Here is an 18,443-nt window from a genome sequence, read left to right as displayed (position 1 = left end):
GGAGGAACTTGAAGAAGACCATGAGATGGAGCTCACAACACCGCCAGTGAACGAGCAACAAGAGCAATCAGAAGAATGCACAGTCCCGGCGGTCAGCCCGGACAGGCCAGAATCACGACAGGTGACAGACACTCACGTCAGTGTCCAACAACCAGAGCCCCAACTGCCACCTGAAAGACTAAACCTATGATCCCAATAAGACTTTGGGTGGGGGGGGGGGGGGCGGAGGTGATGTCATGTATGTAACCACAATGTAACACCACTGTATTACTGTATACACTCAACCTAGATGCACACCTTGATCATAGGGGGTGAACTTGTGGGAGACCTGCCTTACCTGATCACACAGGTATAAAAAGGGAGGTCCCACGCAGGGTCATCGTTTTTGGAGTCCTGTGAATAAAGAGTTAAGGTCACAGAGTGACCTTGTCCCCAGAATGTGCCTCATGTGGTTTCATACTGTAGAGTAAGGACTTTACAGTTCCAGTGGCGCAAAGATGAAATGTCGATACAGGCAGACTGCCTTCTGTGGGGCAATCGAGTAGTAGTCCCCAAGAAAGGCAGAGACACCTTCATCAATGACCTCCACAGTACCCACCCAGGCATCGCAATGATGAAAGCGATAGCCAGAGCCCAAGTGTGGTGGCCCGGTATCGATGCGGACTTAGAGTCCTGCGTTCACAGATGTAATACATGCTCGCAGTTAAGCAATATACCCAGGGAGGCGCCGCTAAGTTTATGGTCTTGGTCCTCCAAACCGTGGACTAGGGTACACGTCGACTATGCAGAGCCGTTCTTGGGTAAAATGTTCCTTGTGATTGTAGACGCGTACTCCAAGTGGATTGAATCTAAGATAATGTAGGCTAGCACGTCCGCTGCCACTACTGAAAGCCTGCGGGCCATGTTTGCCACACACAGCCTACCCGATGTCCTGGTGAGCGACAAAGGGCAATGTTTTACCAGTGCTGAGTTCAAAAAATTCATGACCCGTAACGGGATCAAACATGTCACATCTGCCCCGTTTAAACCAGCGTCCAATGGTCAGGCAGAGAGAGCAGTGCAAACCATCAAGCAAGGCCTGAAGAGGGTAAATGAAGTTTCACTGCAGACTCGCCTATCCAGAGTCCTGCTTAGCTACAGCACGAGACCCCACTCACTCACTGGGATCCCACCTGCTGAACTGCTCATGAAAAGAGCACTTAAGACAAGGCTCTCGTTAGTTCACCCTGATCTACATGAGTAGGTAGAGAGCAGGCGGCTTCAACAAAGTGCATACCATGATAGCGCAAATGTGTCATGCGAGATTGAAATCAATGATCCTGTATTTGTCTTAAATTATGGACAAGGTCCCAAGTGGCTTCCCGGCACTGTCGTGTCCAAAGAGGGAAGCAGGGTGTTTTGGGTCAAACTTTCAAATGGACTCATTCACCGGAAACACTTGGACCAAATCAAACTCAGATTCATGGACTATCCTGAGCAACCCACCTTGGACCCTACCTTTTTTGATCCCCCAAAATGCACACCAGTTGCAACTGGCACCATGGTTGACCACGAAGCAGAACCCATCATCCACAGCAGCCCAGCAGAGCCCAACATACCAGGCAGCCCAGCAAGGCCAGCTGCACAGCAGCCCAGCGAGGGCCCAACAAATGATTCAACAACACCAGCTTTCACACCGAGATGATCAACCAGGGCAAGAAGAGCCCTAATCGACTCACATTGTAAATAGTTATACTATTGACTTTTGGGGGGAGTGTTGTTATATATGTGGACTTGTATTTACTCTGTACAGCCACCAGAGGGCTCATCCCCTGCAATCCCAAGGGTTCCCATAATCCATGGAGCACAGGTATTTAAAGAGGCTTCACAGGTTGGAGAGGCACTCTGGAGACCTGCAATAAAAGACTAAGGTCACACTCTACTTTGAGCTCACAGTGTTCAGTCTGACTCTTTCTCCATACACAACAGAAGTCATAAGGGAATCTAAGGAAGAGATTTTCCGAGAGCTGAAGGTGAATGCAGTGGGATTGATGAAAGGTAGGGATTGTGGATCTTAAGGATGAGGAAGTGGTCCGATGTAGTCTTGTAGGAGTGCAAGACCACGGGTATATGTCGAGGTTGACAGGTTGATCTAGGATATGAATACAAGGGTTTATATCGATAGTGAGTTGAACAGAGCACAGGATAGAAACAGAGAAACATACAAAATAGGTGCAGGAGTAGGCCATTCAGCCCTTCGAGACTGCACCACCATTCAATGAGTTCATAGCTGAACATGCAACTTCAGTACCCCATTCCTGCTTTCGCGCCATACCCCTTGATCCCCCTAGTAGTAAGGACTCCTTTTTGAATATATTTAGTGAATTGGCCTCAACAACTTCCTGTGGTAGAGAATTCCACAGGTTCACCACTCTCTGGGTGAAGAAGTTTCTCCTCATCTCGGTCCTAAATGGCTTACCCCTTATTCTTAGACTGTGACCCCTGGTTCTGGACTTCCCCAACATTGGGAACATTCTTCCTGCATCTAACCTGTCTAAACCCCGTCAGAATTTTATATGTTTCTATGAGGTCCCCTCTCATTCTTCTGAACTCCAGTGAATACAAGCCCAGTTGATCCAGTCTTTCTTGATATGTCAATCCCGCCATCCCGGGAATCAGTCTGGTCAACCTTCGCTGCACTCCTTCAATAGCAAGAATGTCCTTCCTCAAGTTAGGAGACCAAAACTGTACACAATACTCCAGGTGTGGCCTCACCAAGGCCCTATACAACTGTAGTAACACCTCCCTGCCCCTGTACTCAAATCCCCTCCCTATGAAGGCCAACATGCCATTTGCTTTCTTAACCGCCTGCTGTACCTACATGCCAACCTTCACTGACTGATGTACCATGACACCGAGGTATCGTTGCACCTCCCATTTTCCTAATCTGTCATCATTCAGATAATAGTCTGTCTCTCTGTTTTTACAACCAAAGTGGATAACCTCACATTTATCCACATTATACTTCATCTGCCATGCATTTGCCCACTCACCTAACCTATCCAAATCAATCTGCAGCCTCATAGCATCCTCCTCGCAGCTCACACTGCCATCCAACTTAGTGTCATCCGCAAATTTGGAGATACTACATTTAATCCCCTCGTCTAAATCATTAATGTATAATGTAAACAGCTGGGGCCCCAGCACAGAATCTTGCGGTACCCCACTAGTCACTGCCTGCCACTCTGAAAAGTACCCATTTACTCCTACACTTTGCTTCCTGTCTGCCAACCAGTTCTCAGTCCACGTTAGCACACTACCCCCAATCCCATGTGCTTTAACTTTGCACATTAATCTCTTGTGTGGGACCTTGTCGAAAGCCTTCTGAAAGACCAAATACACCACATCAACTGGTTCTCCCTTGTCCACTCTATTGGAAACATCCTCAAAAAATTTCAGAAGATTTGTCAAGCATGATTTCCCTTTCACAAATCCATGCTGACTTGGACCTATCATGTCACCTCTTTCCAAATGTGCTGCTATGACATCCTTAATAATTGATTCCATCATTTTACCCACTACCGATGTCAGGCTGACCGGTCTATAATTCCCTGTTTTCTCTCTTCCTCCTTTTTTAAAAAGTGGGGTTACATTGGCTACCCTCCACTCCATAGGAACTGATCCAGAGTCTATGGAATGTTGGAAAATGACTGTCAATGCATCCGCTATTTCCAAGGCCACCTCCTTAAGTACTCTGGGATGCAGTCCATCAGGCCCTGGGAATTTATCGGCCTTCAATCCCATCAATTTCCCCAACACAATTTCCCAACTAATAAGGATTTCCCTCAGTTCCTCCTCCCTATTAGACCCTCTGACCCCTTTTATATCCAGAAGGTTGTTTGTGTCCTCCTTAGTGAATACCGAACCAAAGTACTTGTTCAATTGGTCTGCCATTTCTTTGTTCCCCATTATGACTTCCCCGATTCTGACTGCAGGGGACCTACATTTGTCTTTACTAACCTTTTTCTCTTTCCATATCTATAGAAGCTTTTGCAGTCCGTCTTAATGGTCCCTGCAAGCTTCCTCTCGTAGTCTATTTTCCCTGCCCTAATCAAACCCTTTGTCCTCCTCTGATGAGTTCTAAATTTCTCCCAGTCCCCGGGTTCGCTGCTATTTCTGGCCAATTTGTATGCCACTTCCTTGGCTTTAATACTATCCCTGATTTCCCTTGATAGCCACGGTTGAGCCACCTTCCCTTTTTTATTTTTACGCCAGACAGGGATGTACAATTGTTGTAGTTCATCCATGCGGTCTCTAAATGTCTGCCATTGCCCATCCACTGTCAACCCCTTAAGTATCATTCGCCAATCTATCCTAGCTAATTCACGCCTCATACCTTCAAAATTACCCTTCTTTAAGTTCTGAACTATGGTCTCTGAATTAACTATTTCATTCTCTATCCTAATGTAGAATTCCACCATATTATGGTCAGTCTTCCCCAAGGGGCCTCGCACAACGAGATTGCTAATTGATCCTCTCATTACACAACACCCAGTCTAAGATGGCCTCCCCCCTAGTTGGTTCCTCGACATATTGGTCTAGAAAACCATCCCTTATGCACGCCAGGAAATCCTCCTCCACCGTATTGCTTCCAGTTTCGTTAGCCCAATCTATATGCATATTAAAGTCACCCATGATAACTGCTGCACCTTTATTGCATGCACCTCTAATTTCCTGTTTGATGCCCTCCCCAACATCACTACTACTGTTTGGAGGTCTGTACACAACTCCCACTCACGTTTTTTGCCCTTTGGTGTTCTGCAGCTCTACCCATATAGATTCCACATCATCCAAGCTAATGTCCTTCCTAACTATTGCATTAATCTCCTCTTTAACCAGCAATGCTACTCCACCTCCTTTTCCTTTTATTCTATCCTTCCTGAATGTTGAATACCCTTGGATGTCGAGTTCCCAGCCCTGATCATCCTGGAGCCACGTCTCTGTAATCTCAATCACATCATATCTGTTAACATGGTATGCATTCAAAGGTGAGGGGCCAGAGAAGTTGAGCTAAAGATTGAAATCATTGGAGGGATTCAAATAGGCAGTTTTAAGAAAGGTGTGCAGGGATGTGATTACACATTCAAGGAACTTTGAGAAAAAAAGAGAGGTTGGGGATGTGCAAGTTTGGTAAGATCTACTGTGAGGAGAGAAGGGAATGTAATGAGAGTAATTTAGCTTAAATTGGAAATCAGCACTGAATTGGATGGTCTGGTAAATATGTTGAGAAGGTGTGAGGTATAATCCTGTGAGCAACAACAGTGACATTTTGATATAAGGACTTATTTTCTAGGGATTGGTCCCACCAAGGAAGTAAGGCTAAGATTTTTTGTAAGAGTTTAATTGTAACACGTAAATATACTAGCCAATATCATGTGGTGTTGCACATTGGGGGCGGGGTGGAATTTTGACTGTGCGATAGTGTAAAACGGTCGATAGCGAATCGACAATGGAAATAAAAATCGTGAATGATGTAAAACGAGCTGCCAATTAGCTCATCAAAATCAGAGAATATGGTCACTCTCTTACCCGTCTGTTAGAACATAAGAACATTAGAAATAGGAGCAGGAGTAGGCCATTTGGCCCCTCGAGCCTGCTCCGCCATTCAATAAGATCATGTCTGATCTGATCATGGACTCAGCTCCACTTCCCTACCCACTCCCCATAACCCTTTACTCCCTTATCGCTCAAAAATCTGTCTATCTCCACCTTAAATATATTCAATGACCCAGCCTCCACAGCTCTCTGGGGCAGAGAAATCCACAGATTTACAACCCTCTGAGAGAAGAAATTTCTCCTCATCTCAGTTTTAAATGGGCGGCCCCTTATTCTAAGACTATATCCCCTAGTTTTAGTTTCCCCTATGAGTGGAAATATCCTCTCTGCATCCACCTTGTCAAGCCCCTTATTATCTTATAAGTTTCAATAAGATCACCTCTCATTCTTCTGAACTCCAACGTGTATAGGCCTAATCTATTCAACCTATCCTCATAAGTCAACCCCCTCATCTTCGGAATCAACCTAGTGAACCTTCTCTGAACAGCCTCCAATGCAAGTATATCCATTCTTAAATACGGAGACCAAAACTGTACTCAGAGGTAAGAGTTCTACCATTGAGCCAAGGCTGACACCTTTAAAACTGCAGTGAAGAAATTAAAGGATACGAGACAATTCAATGGATAAATTTAACCATGTTATTATGAAATAGGCAATTTTCCAAATTTTTATTTTGTTTAAACCCTTATTTTGGACATTAGAAATTTTGGTTACTGAGAAAAAAATGGTAGATCTAAAATTTTGTGTCGCATTTTAAGTTAATCTAAAATGATAATATTGCACCACCTGGTGGCTCGTTTCTGCAAATACGGAATCATAGAAAACTATGACACAGAAGGAGGCCATTCGATCCGTAGTCTGTGTTGGTCGAAAAAGAGCTACCCAACCTAGGCCCATCTTCAAGCAGTCGATCCGTAGCCTTGTAGGCAACGACTCTTCAAGTGCATATCGAAATACTTTTTAAATGTGATGAGGGTTGCTGCCTCTACTACCCTTTCTGGCAGTGAGTTCTAGGTCCCTACCAACCTCTGGGTGAAATTTGTTTTCCTCATCTCCCCTCTAATCCTTCTACAAACTAATTTAAATCAATAGGCTGAATTTTTGCCACCATTCTGCGTCATTTTTTTTGGCGTACGATGCATTTTTTTTGAGCAGATTAAAATCTGCAAGTTTCGCCAAAGTTTCTGCGCCTTTCTAAAGTAGGTACGTCTAATTTTTTTAGTTCTCAATTTTTTGACATCACTAGGGGCGGAACCTGCCGGGTGCGCCACTTCTGGCCAAGTATGATTTTTTTCTAAAACGGCGCACGGCATCTTTTTGAAAAATCTTCCCTACGCTTAAGGAAATCGGCGCAGAGAAGGGAAAATCGGCGGAGAGAAAACGCCACTGTTTTAGCTGAGCTGAAGACACAGCACCAGCGAGGGGCAGGGGGCATTCAGCCCGAGATGACATTGGCACCAGGGTGGGGCAGGCCATTCGACCTGGAATGACAGCGGCACCGGGAGCAGGGGGGTCCTTTCAGCCCGGGATGAAGGTGGCGCCGGGGTGGGGGGCGGGGGGGGGGGGGGAGGGCCTTTTGGCCAGCGATTCTGCTGGCCTGCGCTCCGTGCCTCGAGCCCGGTGACCATCAGAGAGGGAGTTTGTTGCAGAGCTACCAACAAATAGTGAATATTGCCCCCAGTCTTCATGTTATCCCGTATATTTTGTGCTGTGTGTGCCCCAAATCTCTGCCTTGAACGTCGCGTCACCATAGAAACCGAGCCTAGTGATGCACATGGAGAGACCAGGGTGTGGTCCGTGGATTATGGCGTCAACCTTTTGCAGGGAGAGGGAAAAGGTGTGAGTGCTTTGTGTAAGTAGTTTCATTTCATTTACAACTAAGAAGAAACAACGGGGGTAATCCGAGCAATGCCTCGTGTAGTAAGAGTGTTTTGCAGCATGGCTATGCAAAGGAGAAGATTAATAAGACAACAATATCTCAGGAACCAGAGAGCTCGAAGAATGATGGCGAGGAGGCCTTACCCGAATCAGTGAGAAGCGTTCATACCTGCACCTGAGTGAGGCAGACTGCATTTGCAGGTTGCGCTTTCGGAAGGAGGTGATCACCGAGATCTGCCAACTGATCAGGGCAGACGTGCAGCCTAGAAGCGGGAGGACTGCACTACCCATAGAGGTCAAGGTGACTGCAGCATATGCCTTCTATGCCTCCGGTTCATTCCAGGCTTCAACTGGGGACGTATGCTGCACCTTGCGGCATGCGACACATAGCTGCATTTGTCTAGTCATGACTGCTCTGTATGCCCCCAGGGACAACCACATCAAGTTTCTATAACTACTCAGGCAATATGTGACAGGGCTGTGGGTTTCTTGAGGATTGCTGGCTTCCCCAAGGTGCAGGGTGTGATGGACTGTACCCACATCGCCTTGCGAGCACCTTTGAATGATTCAGAGGTTCACAGGAACAGGAAAGGGTTCCACTCACTAAATGTGCAACTGGTCTGCGACGACATGCATTGTATCATGGCAGTTGATGCCAGATGTCCAGGGAGCACCCATGATGCGTTCGTCTTACACGAGAGCGCTATATCTGCCATTTTTCAGCAGCAGCCAGAAGGGCAGAGCCGGTTGCTGGGGGGACAAGGGTTACGGGCTCGCCACCTGGCTCATGTCCACCATACGCAATAGAAACATGGAAAATAGGTGCAGGAGTAGGCAATTCGGCCCTTCGAGCCTGCACCACCATTCAATGAGTTCATGGCTGAACATGCAACTTCAGTACCCCATTCCTGCTTTCTCGCCATACCCCTTGATCCCCCTAGTAGTAAGGACTACATCTAACTCCTTTTTGAATATATTTAGTGAACTGGCTTCAACAACTTCCTGTGGTAGAGAATTCCACAGGTTCACCACTCCCTGGGTGAAGAAGTTTTTCCTTATCTCGGTCCTAAATAGCTTACCCCTTATCCTTAGCTGTGACCCCTGGTTCTGGACTTCCCCAACATTGGGAACATTCTTCCTGCATCTAACCTGTCTAAACCCGTCAGAATTTTAAACGTTTCTATGAGATCCCCTCTCATTCTTCTGAACTCCAGTGAATACAAGCCCAGTTGATCCAGTCTTTCTTGATATGTCAGTCCCGCCATCCTCGTACAGAAGCCGAGCGTCGGTACAACATGTCCCACATAACCACACGCAGCATCATTGAGAGGACAACTGGAATAATAAAGCAGCGTTTCCGATGCCTGGACCATTCTGGAGGCTACCTGCAATATGCCCTTGAGATGGTCAGTCAGTTCCCTGTCGTGTGCTGCATGCTGCACAACTTAGTGATCATGAGGCAACAAGCACTGGAAATTGAAGAGCAACCTCAGGCGACAGGGGATGAGGAAGACAACGAGCAGGCTGACAAGGAGGAGGAGCAGCAGCAGCAGGAGGAAGCCATGCCACCACCTCAACCAGCAAGACGACGGCGGAGGAGGGGTCTCTCGTGTACCTATAGCTATTGTAAGAGCCTTGCATCAGCAGCTAATCCTTGAACGCTTTGCTGCATGAAGGCTGAGTGGCACGTTTGATCATTTACCATGTTGGTTGACTGTTGTGTTAATTTAAAGAATAATGTCACCAAATGTTGGTTGACTGCTAATTTAAAGAATAATATTCATGATTGTGGTTTAATTGAAAAAAGAATTACGGTTTATTAAACATTTGTACACTTGTACTTAACCTTGATAAAAATATTTTGTTACAAACTTTAAACTTTTACATTAAGATCACTTGCTTTTCAAGTTACATGACTTAAAAACTTTAAACTTTTAAATTAAGATCAGTTAAATAATAATAACATAACAACCGTAACAACAACAACAGCAGCAAACAAACTTTAGCTACAGCCATCTCTCTTCCCCCTTATTCTAAGACCGCACGAATCCGCACTTGCCCTTGCTGCCTCTACCCTTGGCCGGTGACGCAGGCCTTCTCCTGCTGGAACCAAGTTGCTTTTTTCAAGCATCTCGTGGACAGCGATGTTGTTGTTGGTGGGTGTTGGCCCTAAGAGACGGCATTGTGGCAGGCCCGGCTCAGGACTCCTCAGCCTCTTCCTCGGACTGTGGATGCACCAGCACACCACCTGAGGTTAGTCTGGGAATTGGAGTGCGAGTGTCACCAGTTGAATCCGTCATTCACCACGGGCCAATGAGAGCGTGGCGTGTTCCCTTATTGCAGCAGCTAACTCTGATATTCCCTCCCCAAGCTGCCCCAGCAGTGTATCACCTACCTCCGACAGTCCCTCCCTAATCTGCCCCGACAGCGTATCAGCTGCCTCCGACATTCCTTCCCTAATGTGTTGCGATAGTGTTCCCATTTCTCCCGAGAGTGTCGTTACTTCTGACGACAATCCCGCTATCTCATGACCCACCCCACCCATGGTGTCCAGGAGTGATTGGGTAAGCTCAATGCCCTCCCCACTCATTGCCATGAGCTGAACCACGTCTGTTGGATCCTGCATTTCAGGAGAGCGCTTTCGAGCTCTCCTTCCCCTCCTCACCCTGGGTGTGGCTCGCTGCAACCCACTGGGACCCGCAACCTCGGACTGTGGGACAGCATGAAATGTCCCCTCGCTCGTAGCAGTCTGGAAAGGGGTTGGCACATCCAAGTGCGGCACCACCTCCTTCAGCTGCAGTGTCAGTCTCAACATTGGGGCCTTCCCGCTTCCCCTGATCCTCCTGCTCATCCTCGTCCTGATCTTCCTGTGGAAGTTCTGCATGAAAGACTTCATCCTGGTCAGGCTCCTCTGCGAATGATTGTTCTTCTGTGGCAGTGGTTTGTGATTCCTCAGAGATGGACGCAACTTCTGCAAAATATAACAGAGCAGACAATCGGTTAGCAGCAGAGGAGGGGGCAGGATGACATGAGTAGGCTCACACAGCGCATGCTCATTTGAAGGACTGTGATGAATGAGGACTTACCCTCTCTCTGTAGGCTGGGCCCAGCTTGTGCACCGGTTGTTGACCTTCTAGAGCCAGCACCAATCATACCAGCGATCCTCGCTTCCAGCGGTGTCAGTGGGTGCACGTTTGCCGAACCTCCGCCAGTTTTTGTTCGCTCACTGTTTATGTGCGCCACCTTCCTCTGCAAAGATGAAAATAGAACTTTTTAAGAGAAGGGATCTGCTGTAATTCCAGTGCATAAATTAAAATATTACTTCCAGAAACTATTTGGCCTAGGTCCTGCCACATCTTTTTGAAATGCCTGCTGGTCGTCAGGGTGGTCACCATTGCAGAGAAATCATCGGCAACTTTGTCCCAAGTTTGTTCATTTCTCTGGGCTTTACTTTAACTGGACCTTTGTTCTGAAGCTCGTGCCATCTGCTCTCAATGATGGAAACTGGGGCCTCAGTTTCATCTGCTTGAAAATTCCTGGTCTTTGTCCCATGATCCATATTGCAGCAGCTCCGATTTTTATACTCATAAGCAACTCTGGAAGTGCATAGCACAACACACCCAACATGCGCAAAACGGGAATTTTTTTTTGGTGGGTGCCTTTCGGCCTGGGATAGCAGCAGCAGCGGCACCTGGGGTGGGAGGCCTTCCAGCCCGGGATAGCAGCGGCACCGGCACCTGGGGTGGGGGACCTTTCGGCCCGGAATAGGAGCAGCACTCGCACCTGGGGGTGGGAGGCCATTCGACCCGGGATAGGAGTGCACCGGCGAGGGTCCTTTTGGCCCGGGATAGCAGCGGCGTCTTTTTCCATTTCCAGCCCAGCCTCAGCCCTTCGTCAGTTTCCATTCCCAGCCTCAGCCCTTCAGAACATCCCTCGTTACCCAAGCAACATCAGTTTTTGGCGCAGGCCTTAAGCTCCACCCACAGAACTTAAGGCCAATGTGCACTGCGCCAAATTCAAAGTTAGTACTGGTGGAACGCGGCATTTTTTTTCTAGCACAGTCGGGCCACAAAAAAATCGGATGTATCTCTTCAATTGCGCTAAAAATCACCCATGTGGAAAATTGAGCCCTATGTCCCCTGGTTATTGACCCCTCTTCCTATCCACTCTATCTAGGCTCCTCAAAATGTGGGGATGCAATCCATCCGGACTAGGGGTTTTATCTTCTCTGAGTTTGATTAGTTTATTTAATGGACCCCCTCTTTTTATTTTAAAAGTACTTATCTCATTACTAATCTCATCATCCAATGTCATGTCCATTTGTTCTATCTCCCTGGTAAATATTGAAGCAGAATAATTATTTAATATATCAATCATCTCTCTATTTCTGACATTCACTTGTATTTCAGAAAGCATTTGTCAAGGTTCCACATTGATGATTAAAGGCTGAAATAAGGGGCTCAATTTTCGCCAGTGATTAGCGCCACTTTTTGTCAGTAGGCTGCTTTTTTTGGCGTATTGAGTCAAATTTTTGGCATATTTATTTTTTTCAAACCTTCCCCCTGTGATCTGCGCCGGCATAACTGACTTAGATACAATTTTTCTAGGCCAGTTTTTTTTTACGTCATGTCTGCACGAGTTTTTTTTTCAATTGTTCGCAGTTTGGCCAACATTGTTTTCTATTACGTTGGCGTATCTGGCTACTCACAAAAAACTTCTGGTGAGTTAACAAAACATCGCACATTCACAAATCCGCGCTGGAAGACGCCATTGTTTTTAAATCGAAGATTTTGGAGGGAGTCAAGAACACTATCAAGATCAATAATAAAGTTCAATTTTTTTTTACCTGTCAACGTAGAAGTGTAAATTTGTTGGATTTCACAAGTTTTCTCATTTTTTTACTCACTCACACGCCACCAGCGAACATCTTGAAGAAAGCCTGGAGGGTTGTAGGTTTGGCCGGCAGAATCGGCCTCGCATCCGGACACAGCGGCTCGGGGTTCGGTTACAAAACAAGCTGGGGGAGGGGGGCGGTGAGAGAAGTGGAGAGAGAGAAAGCTGATCTTACGGCTTGTAGCCCGGGGAGGGAGAGAGATAGCCGATCTTTCGGCTTGTAGCCTGGGGAGGGAGATAGCCGATTTTACGGCTTGTAGCCTGGGGCAGGAGAGAGGTCACAGGACTCAAGGGGGGGGGGGGCGGCGGGGAAAAGAGGAGAGGTCACAAGACCTTTGGGTGTGGTCCATCCATACAGACCTTGGGGAGAGAGAGAACTGCAAACCTGTGCTGCCTACTTTCCAGCCATTTTGAGCTTCTTTGAAAGTTTAACTTTAAGTATGGGGGCAATACTGAAAATGCCATACCTTGTGCGAGCCTTCTGCATCATGGTGCTACGTAGGAGACAATTGATTCGACGTCAGCGCATCAAGAACATCAGAGCCCGCAGGGCAGGAGGCCTTACCCACCTCGGGTATTGTTATGTATGTAAACATTGTAACTGTGTAAAGACTTGCCACCAGAGGCCGCAACTGTTGGAGGCCCAAGGGTCACCTGCACATCTCATGCAAGGGAGTATAAAAGATTGTCTGCCATGCTGCTTAGGCACTCTGGAGTTGTATTAAAGAGTCTAAGGTCACATCAGTTTTAGCTCACAGTACTCAGTCTTGTGGAGCTCTTCCATACTTAACAATTGGCGACGAGAAACAGATTACGAACTTTCACACGGTCATGGCTGCCATTGGTATTTTAGAAAGATTTGTCGAGGGTGTTGATTGGGAAGTCTTCGTTGAGCGTCTCGACAGTACTTCATGGCCAATGAGCTGGATGGGGATGATAAAGTGATCAAGCGCAGGGCGATTCTCCTCACCGTGTGTGGGTCCACAATATATGGCCTCATCAAGAATCTACTAGCACCGGAGAAACCAGCGGAGAAAACATATACAAAGTTGTGTATGCTGGTTTGGAACCACCTCAAGCCGAAGGAGAGCGCCTCAATGGCCAGGTATCGCTTCTACACACGCCACCACTCCGAGGGCCAGGACGTGGTGAGTTATGTCGCCGACTTGAGACGCCGTGCGGAAACTTGCAAATTTGCTGGATTTTGGGGGGAAATGCTGTGGGACTTTTTTGTGCTTGGTATCGGCCACAAGGTCATTCTTTGCAAGCTACTGACCTGAGCAAGGCCATCATGATAGCCCAGGCATTCATATCCATGAGTGATAATACCAGACAGATATCTTCCCAACATCGAAGCTCACTGGCAAGTACTGTGCATAAAATAACGTCACTAGCAGGCAGAACTGCAAATGCCAGGGCCAACACGTCTGCAGCTGCAAGACCTAGGATGTCTCAGAGTCCGCCATCGGGCGTGAATGCAAATCTATTAGTACCATGTTGGCACTGCGGGGGTAATCATTGAGTCCATCAATGTCGATTCAAGCACTACAGATGCAAAGGCTGCGAAACAATGGGGCATCGCCAGCGAATGTGCAAGAGTGCTGCGACTCACCATGTGGCAGAGTCAGCAGAGGATGAACTATCCGGCGCGGATCACGCAGAAAAACAAGAGAGGCAACTCAACCTCAAGAGGAAGAAGTGGTCACCACCAAGAGCCCTCCTATCATGCTGAAAGTCAAATTGAACGGTATTCCGGTATCAATGGAGTTGGACACGGGGGCGAGTCAGTCAATTATGAGCCAGAAGGCTTTTGAGAAACTGTGAGGCAACAAGGCACAAAGGCCCAAACTGAGCCCGATTCAGACAAAGCTACGCACCTACACCAAAGAGCTCATACCAGTCATTGGCAGTGCGGCAGTTAAGGTATCGTACGATGGAGCTGTGCATGATTTATCACTGTGGATTGTACCAGGCAATGGCCCAATGCTATTCGGCAGAAGCTGGCTGGGAAAGATTCGATAGAACTGGGACGACATCAAAGCATTATCTTCAATGGATGATGCCTCATGCACCCAAGTGCTGAGTAAGTTTCCGTCGCTATTTGAACCAGGCATCGGCAACTTCACAGGAGCCAAGGTGCAGATCCATCTAGTCCCTGATGCAAGGCCCGTTCATCATAAGGCTCGAGCGGTTCCATATATGATGAGGGAGAAAGTCGAGATCGAACTGGACAGACTTCAACGAGAATCATATCGCCAGTCGAGTTCAAAGAGTGGGCCAGTCCGATTGTTCCAGTGTTGAAAAGCGATGGCACGGTCAGAATCTGCGGAGACTACAAGGTAACGATCAACCGAGTCTCATTACAAGACCAGTACCCGCTACCCAAGGCAGATGACCTGTTCGCAACATTAGCGGGGGAGAAGTCATTCACCAAGTTGGACCTAACCTCCGCCTACATGACACAGGAGCTGGCTGAATCTTCGAAAAGATTGACATGCATCAACACGCACAAAGGACTGTTTACAAGCCATGGTACAAGCCATGATCATATTGAATTGTGCTGCAGGCTCGAAGGGCCGAATGGCCTACTCCTGCACCTATTTTTGATGTTTCTATGTATATACCACAGGTGCCCTTTTGGGATTCGCTTGGCTGCTGCCATCTTCTAGAGGAGCATGGAGTGTTTGCTGAAATCGGTTCCGCGCACCGTTGTGTTTCAAGACAACATCCTGATCACCGGTCATGACACCACCAAACACCTGCACAACCTGGAAGAGGTTCTAAGTCGACTAGAAAGAGTGAGACTCAGGCTGAAATGCTCCAAGTGTGATTTCCTGGCGCCAGAGATCGAATTTTTGGGGAGAAAGATTGCGGCAGACGGCATCAGACCCACGGACTCAAAGAGACAGAGGCTATCAAGAATGCACCTCGACCACAGAATGTGATGGAGCCGCATTCGTTCCTGGGACTCCTCAACTATTTTGGTAACTTTCTACCCGGGTTAAGCACTTTGCTGGAACCGTTGCATTTATTGCTACGCAAGGGTGACGACTGGGTTTGGGGTAAATCTCAAGAGACAGCTTTGAGAAGGCCAGAAACCTACTTTGTTCTAATAAGTTACTTGTACTGTATGACCCTGTAAACGCTTAGTACTAGCTTGTGATGCATCTTCGTACGGGGTCGGCTGTGTGTTACAGCAAACCAATTTATTGGGCAACCTCCAACCGGTTGCACGCGCGTCTTGAAGTCTGTCTAAGGCTGAAAGAGCCTATAGTATGGTCGAGAAAGAGGCATTAGCATGTGTATATGGAGTTAAGAAAATGCACCAATACCTATTTGGACTTCGGTTTGAACTTGAAACCGACCACAAACCACTCATTTCGCTGTTTTCAGAGAGCAAAGGTATAAACGCCAATGCTTCGTCCCACATCCAAAGATGGGCACTAACATTATCCGCCTATGACTATGTTATCCGCATGGAGAACTACCATTGCCCACTACCGGGGTGGAAATGGCGCAGCCCGCAGACTTGCTTCTGGTCATGGATGCTTTTGAGAGCGAAGGATCATCGTCATGGCTCGCCAGATCAGGAGCTGGACCAGCCAGGATCCTGTGCTATCACTTGTAAAAAGTAGCATCCTCAATGGGAACTGGTCAGATGTTTCCGGGAAAATGCAAGATAAAATTAAGCCATTTCACCAACGCAAAGATGAAATGTCCATCCAGTCGGATTGTCTCTTATGGGGTAATCGCATGGTTTTGCCAATAAAAGGTAGGGAAACGTTTATACATGACCTACACAATACCCACCCAGGCATAGTCATGATGAAGGCTATAGCCAGGTCTCATGTTTGGTGGCCCGGCATTAACTCGGGCTTAGAGTCATGCGTACACCAGTGCAACATGTGCTCACAATTGAGCAATGCACCAATGGAGGCTCCATTGAGTCTGTGGTCATGGCCCTCCAAACCGTGGTCCAGGATCCACATAGATTTTGCTGGCCCCTTTCTCGGAAAGATGTTTTTAGTTGTTGTGGACGCTTACTCTAAATGGATTGAATGTGTAATCATGTCATCCAGCACATCCACTGCCACCATTGAAAGCCTCCGAGCTACGTTCACCATCCATGACTTGCCCAACGTCCTTGTCAGTGACAATGGACCGTGTTTCACCAGCTCGGAATTCAATGAGTTTATGACCCGCAATGCATCAAGCATGTCAGGTCTGCCCGGTTTAAGCCCGTATCCAACGGTCAAGCGGAACGGGCAGTCTAAACTATCAAGCAAAACTTGAAACGTGTGACGGAAGGCTCCTTGCAGACCTGCTTATCTCGGGTTCTGCTCAGCTCCTGGACGCGACCCCAGTCGGTCACTGGGGTTCCCCCTGCAGAATTGTTAATGAAGAGAGCATTCAAAACCAGGCTCTCCCTAGTCCACCCAGATCTAAATGATCATGTGGAAACCCAGCGTCACCGGCAAAACATGTACCACGATCGCACGGCTGTATCGCGTGACATCGATGTTAACGACCCTATGTTTGTCCTTAATTACGGTCATGGTCCTAAATGGGTCGCTGGCACTGTCTTGGCCAAGGAGGGGAATAGAGTGTTTATAGTCAAACTACTGAATGGACAAACGTGCAGAAAGCATTTGGATCAGACCAAACTGCTGTTCACCGACAGCCAGGAACAACCTGAAGAGGACATCACCATCATCGATCCACCAACACATACCCAACCAGCAATCAATCTCGCTGTCAATCAAGAGGGTAAACCCACCATTCCCAACAGACCTTTCAGACCAGCCGCGCCGCAGTGCAGCAATGGTCCGACCAACTCACCCAAGCCAGAGTTTGAACTCAGACGATCAACCAGGGATCGTATGGCCCCGGATTGTCTCAACTTGTAAATAATTTGTATCTAAGACTTGGGGGGGGGGAGTGATGTTATTTATGTAAACATTGTAACTGTGTAAGACTTGCCACCAGAGGGCGCAACTGTTGGAGGCCCAAGGGTCACGTGCACACCTCGTGCAAGGGCGTATAAAAGGTTGTCTGCCATTCTGCTTAGGCACTCTGGAGTTGTATTAAAGAGACTAAGGCCACATCAGTTTTAGCTCACAGTACTCAGTCTTGTGGAATTCTTCCATACTTAACAGGTATATTGAGACAGATGTTCGTACCTGCATCTGAGTGATGCAGACTGTGTCAGAAGGCTGCGATTCCGCAAATAAGTTGTCCATGAGATCTGTGAGTTGGTGAAAGCAGACCTGCAGCCGAGAAGCGTTAGGAGGACTGCTTTGTCAGTTAAACTGAAGGTTACAGCTGCACTTTCATTCTATGCCTCCGGATCTTTTCAAGCTGTAACTGGGGATGTGTGCGCCATCTCTCAGCATGAAACACATGTCTCCATTCACCAGGTCATGGCTGCACTGTATGCACAGAGGAATGAATTCATCAAGATCCCCATGACCGCCCAAGCAATCCATGACAGGGATGTGGGCTTCTCCAGGATTGTTGGCTTCCCAAAGATATAGGGCTGCATTGATTGTACCCACATCGCCTTGCGAGCACCTTTGCAGGATTCCAAGATGTACAGGAATAGAAAAGGCTTCCACTTCATTAATGTGCAGCTTGTGTGTGATGACATGCATCGCATCATGTCAGTTGATGCAAGATACCCTGGCAGCACCCATGATGCATTCATCCTACGCAACAGCATTATATCTGCCATGTTTGAGCAGCAGCCAGAAGGGCAGAGCTGACTACTGGGAGACGAAGGATATGGCCTCGCGATCTGGCTCATGACGCCCCTAAGCGTAACCCGGATGGAAGCTGACTGTCAGTACAACATGTCACACATTGCGACGCACAGCATCATTGAGAGGACCATTGGCATATTGAAACAGCATTTCCGATGCCCGGACCATTCCAGAGGCTTTACTTGCTGTACTCCGCTGAGGCTGTCGGTCAGTTCATTGTTGTGTGCTGCATGCTGCATAACTTAGCCATCATGAGGCAACAGCACTTGGTAGTGGATTCCCACCTGCGGTGAGAGTGGCTGATGATAATGATGTGGA

At 47.5% G+C, this 18,443-nt stretch overlaps 1 protein-coding gene across 1 annotated transcript in view; it reads right to left on the bottom strand.

Moving 5' to 3' along the window:
- Positions 1-9,325: 9,325 nt before the first annotated feature.
- LOC139246151 (uncharacterized) overlaps positions 9,326-18,443 on the bottom strand; it is a 32,654-nt gene continuing 23,536 nt past the window's right edge. The window contains exons 4-5 of the mRNA XM_070871391.1: positions 10,560-10,722; positions 9,326-10,444 (exon numbers count right to left, since the gene is read on the bottom strand). Of these exons, the coding sequence (XP_070727492.1) occupies positions 10,101-10,444; positions 10,560-10,722 (507 nt within the window). The 3' untranslated portion in view covers positions 9,326-10,100. The remainder of the gene's footprint in view (positions 10,445-10,559; positions 10,723-18,443) is intronic.

Source organism: Pristiophorus japonicus, chromosome 2 (genome assembly GCF_044704955.1).
Source record: "Pristiophorus japonicus isolate sPriJap1 chromosome 2, sPriJap1.hap1, whole genome shotgun sequence".
NCBI classification, from domain to species: Eukaryota; Metazoa; Chordata; class Chondrichthyes; family Pristiophoridae; genus Pristiophorus; species Pristiophorus japonicus.
Note: the sequence above shows the minus strand (reverse complement) of the source record. Positions and strands in the feature narration are given on the sequence as shown.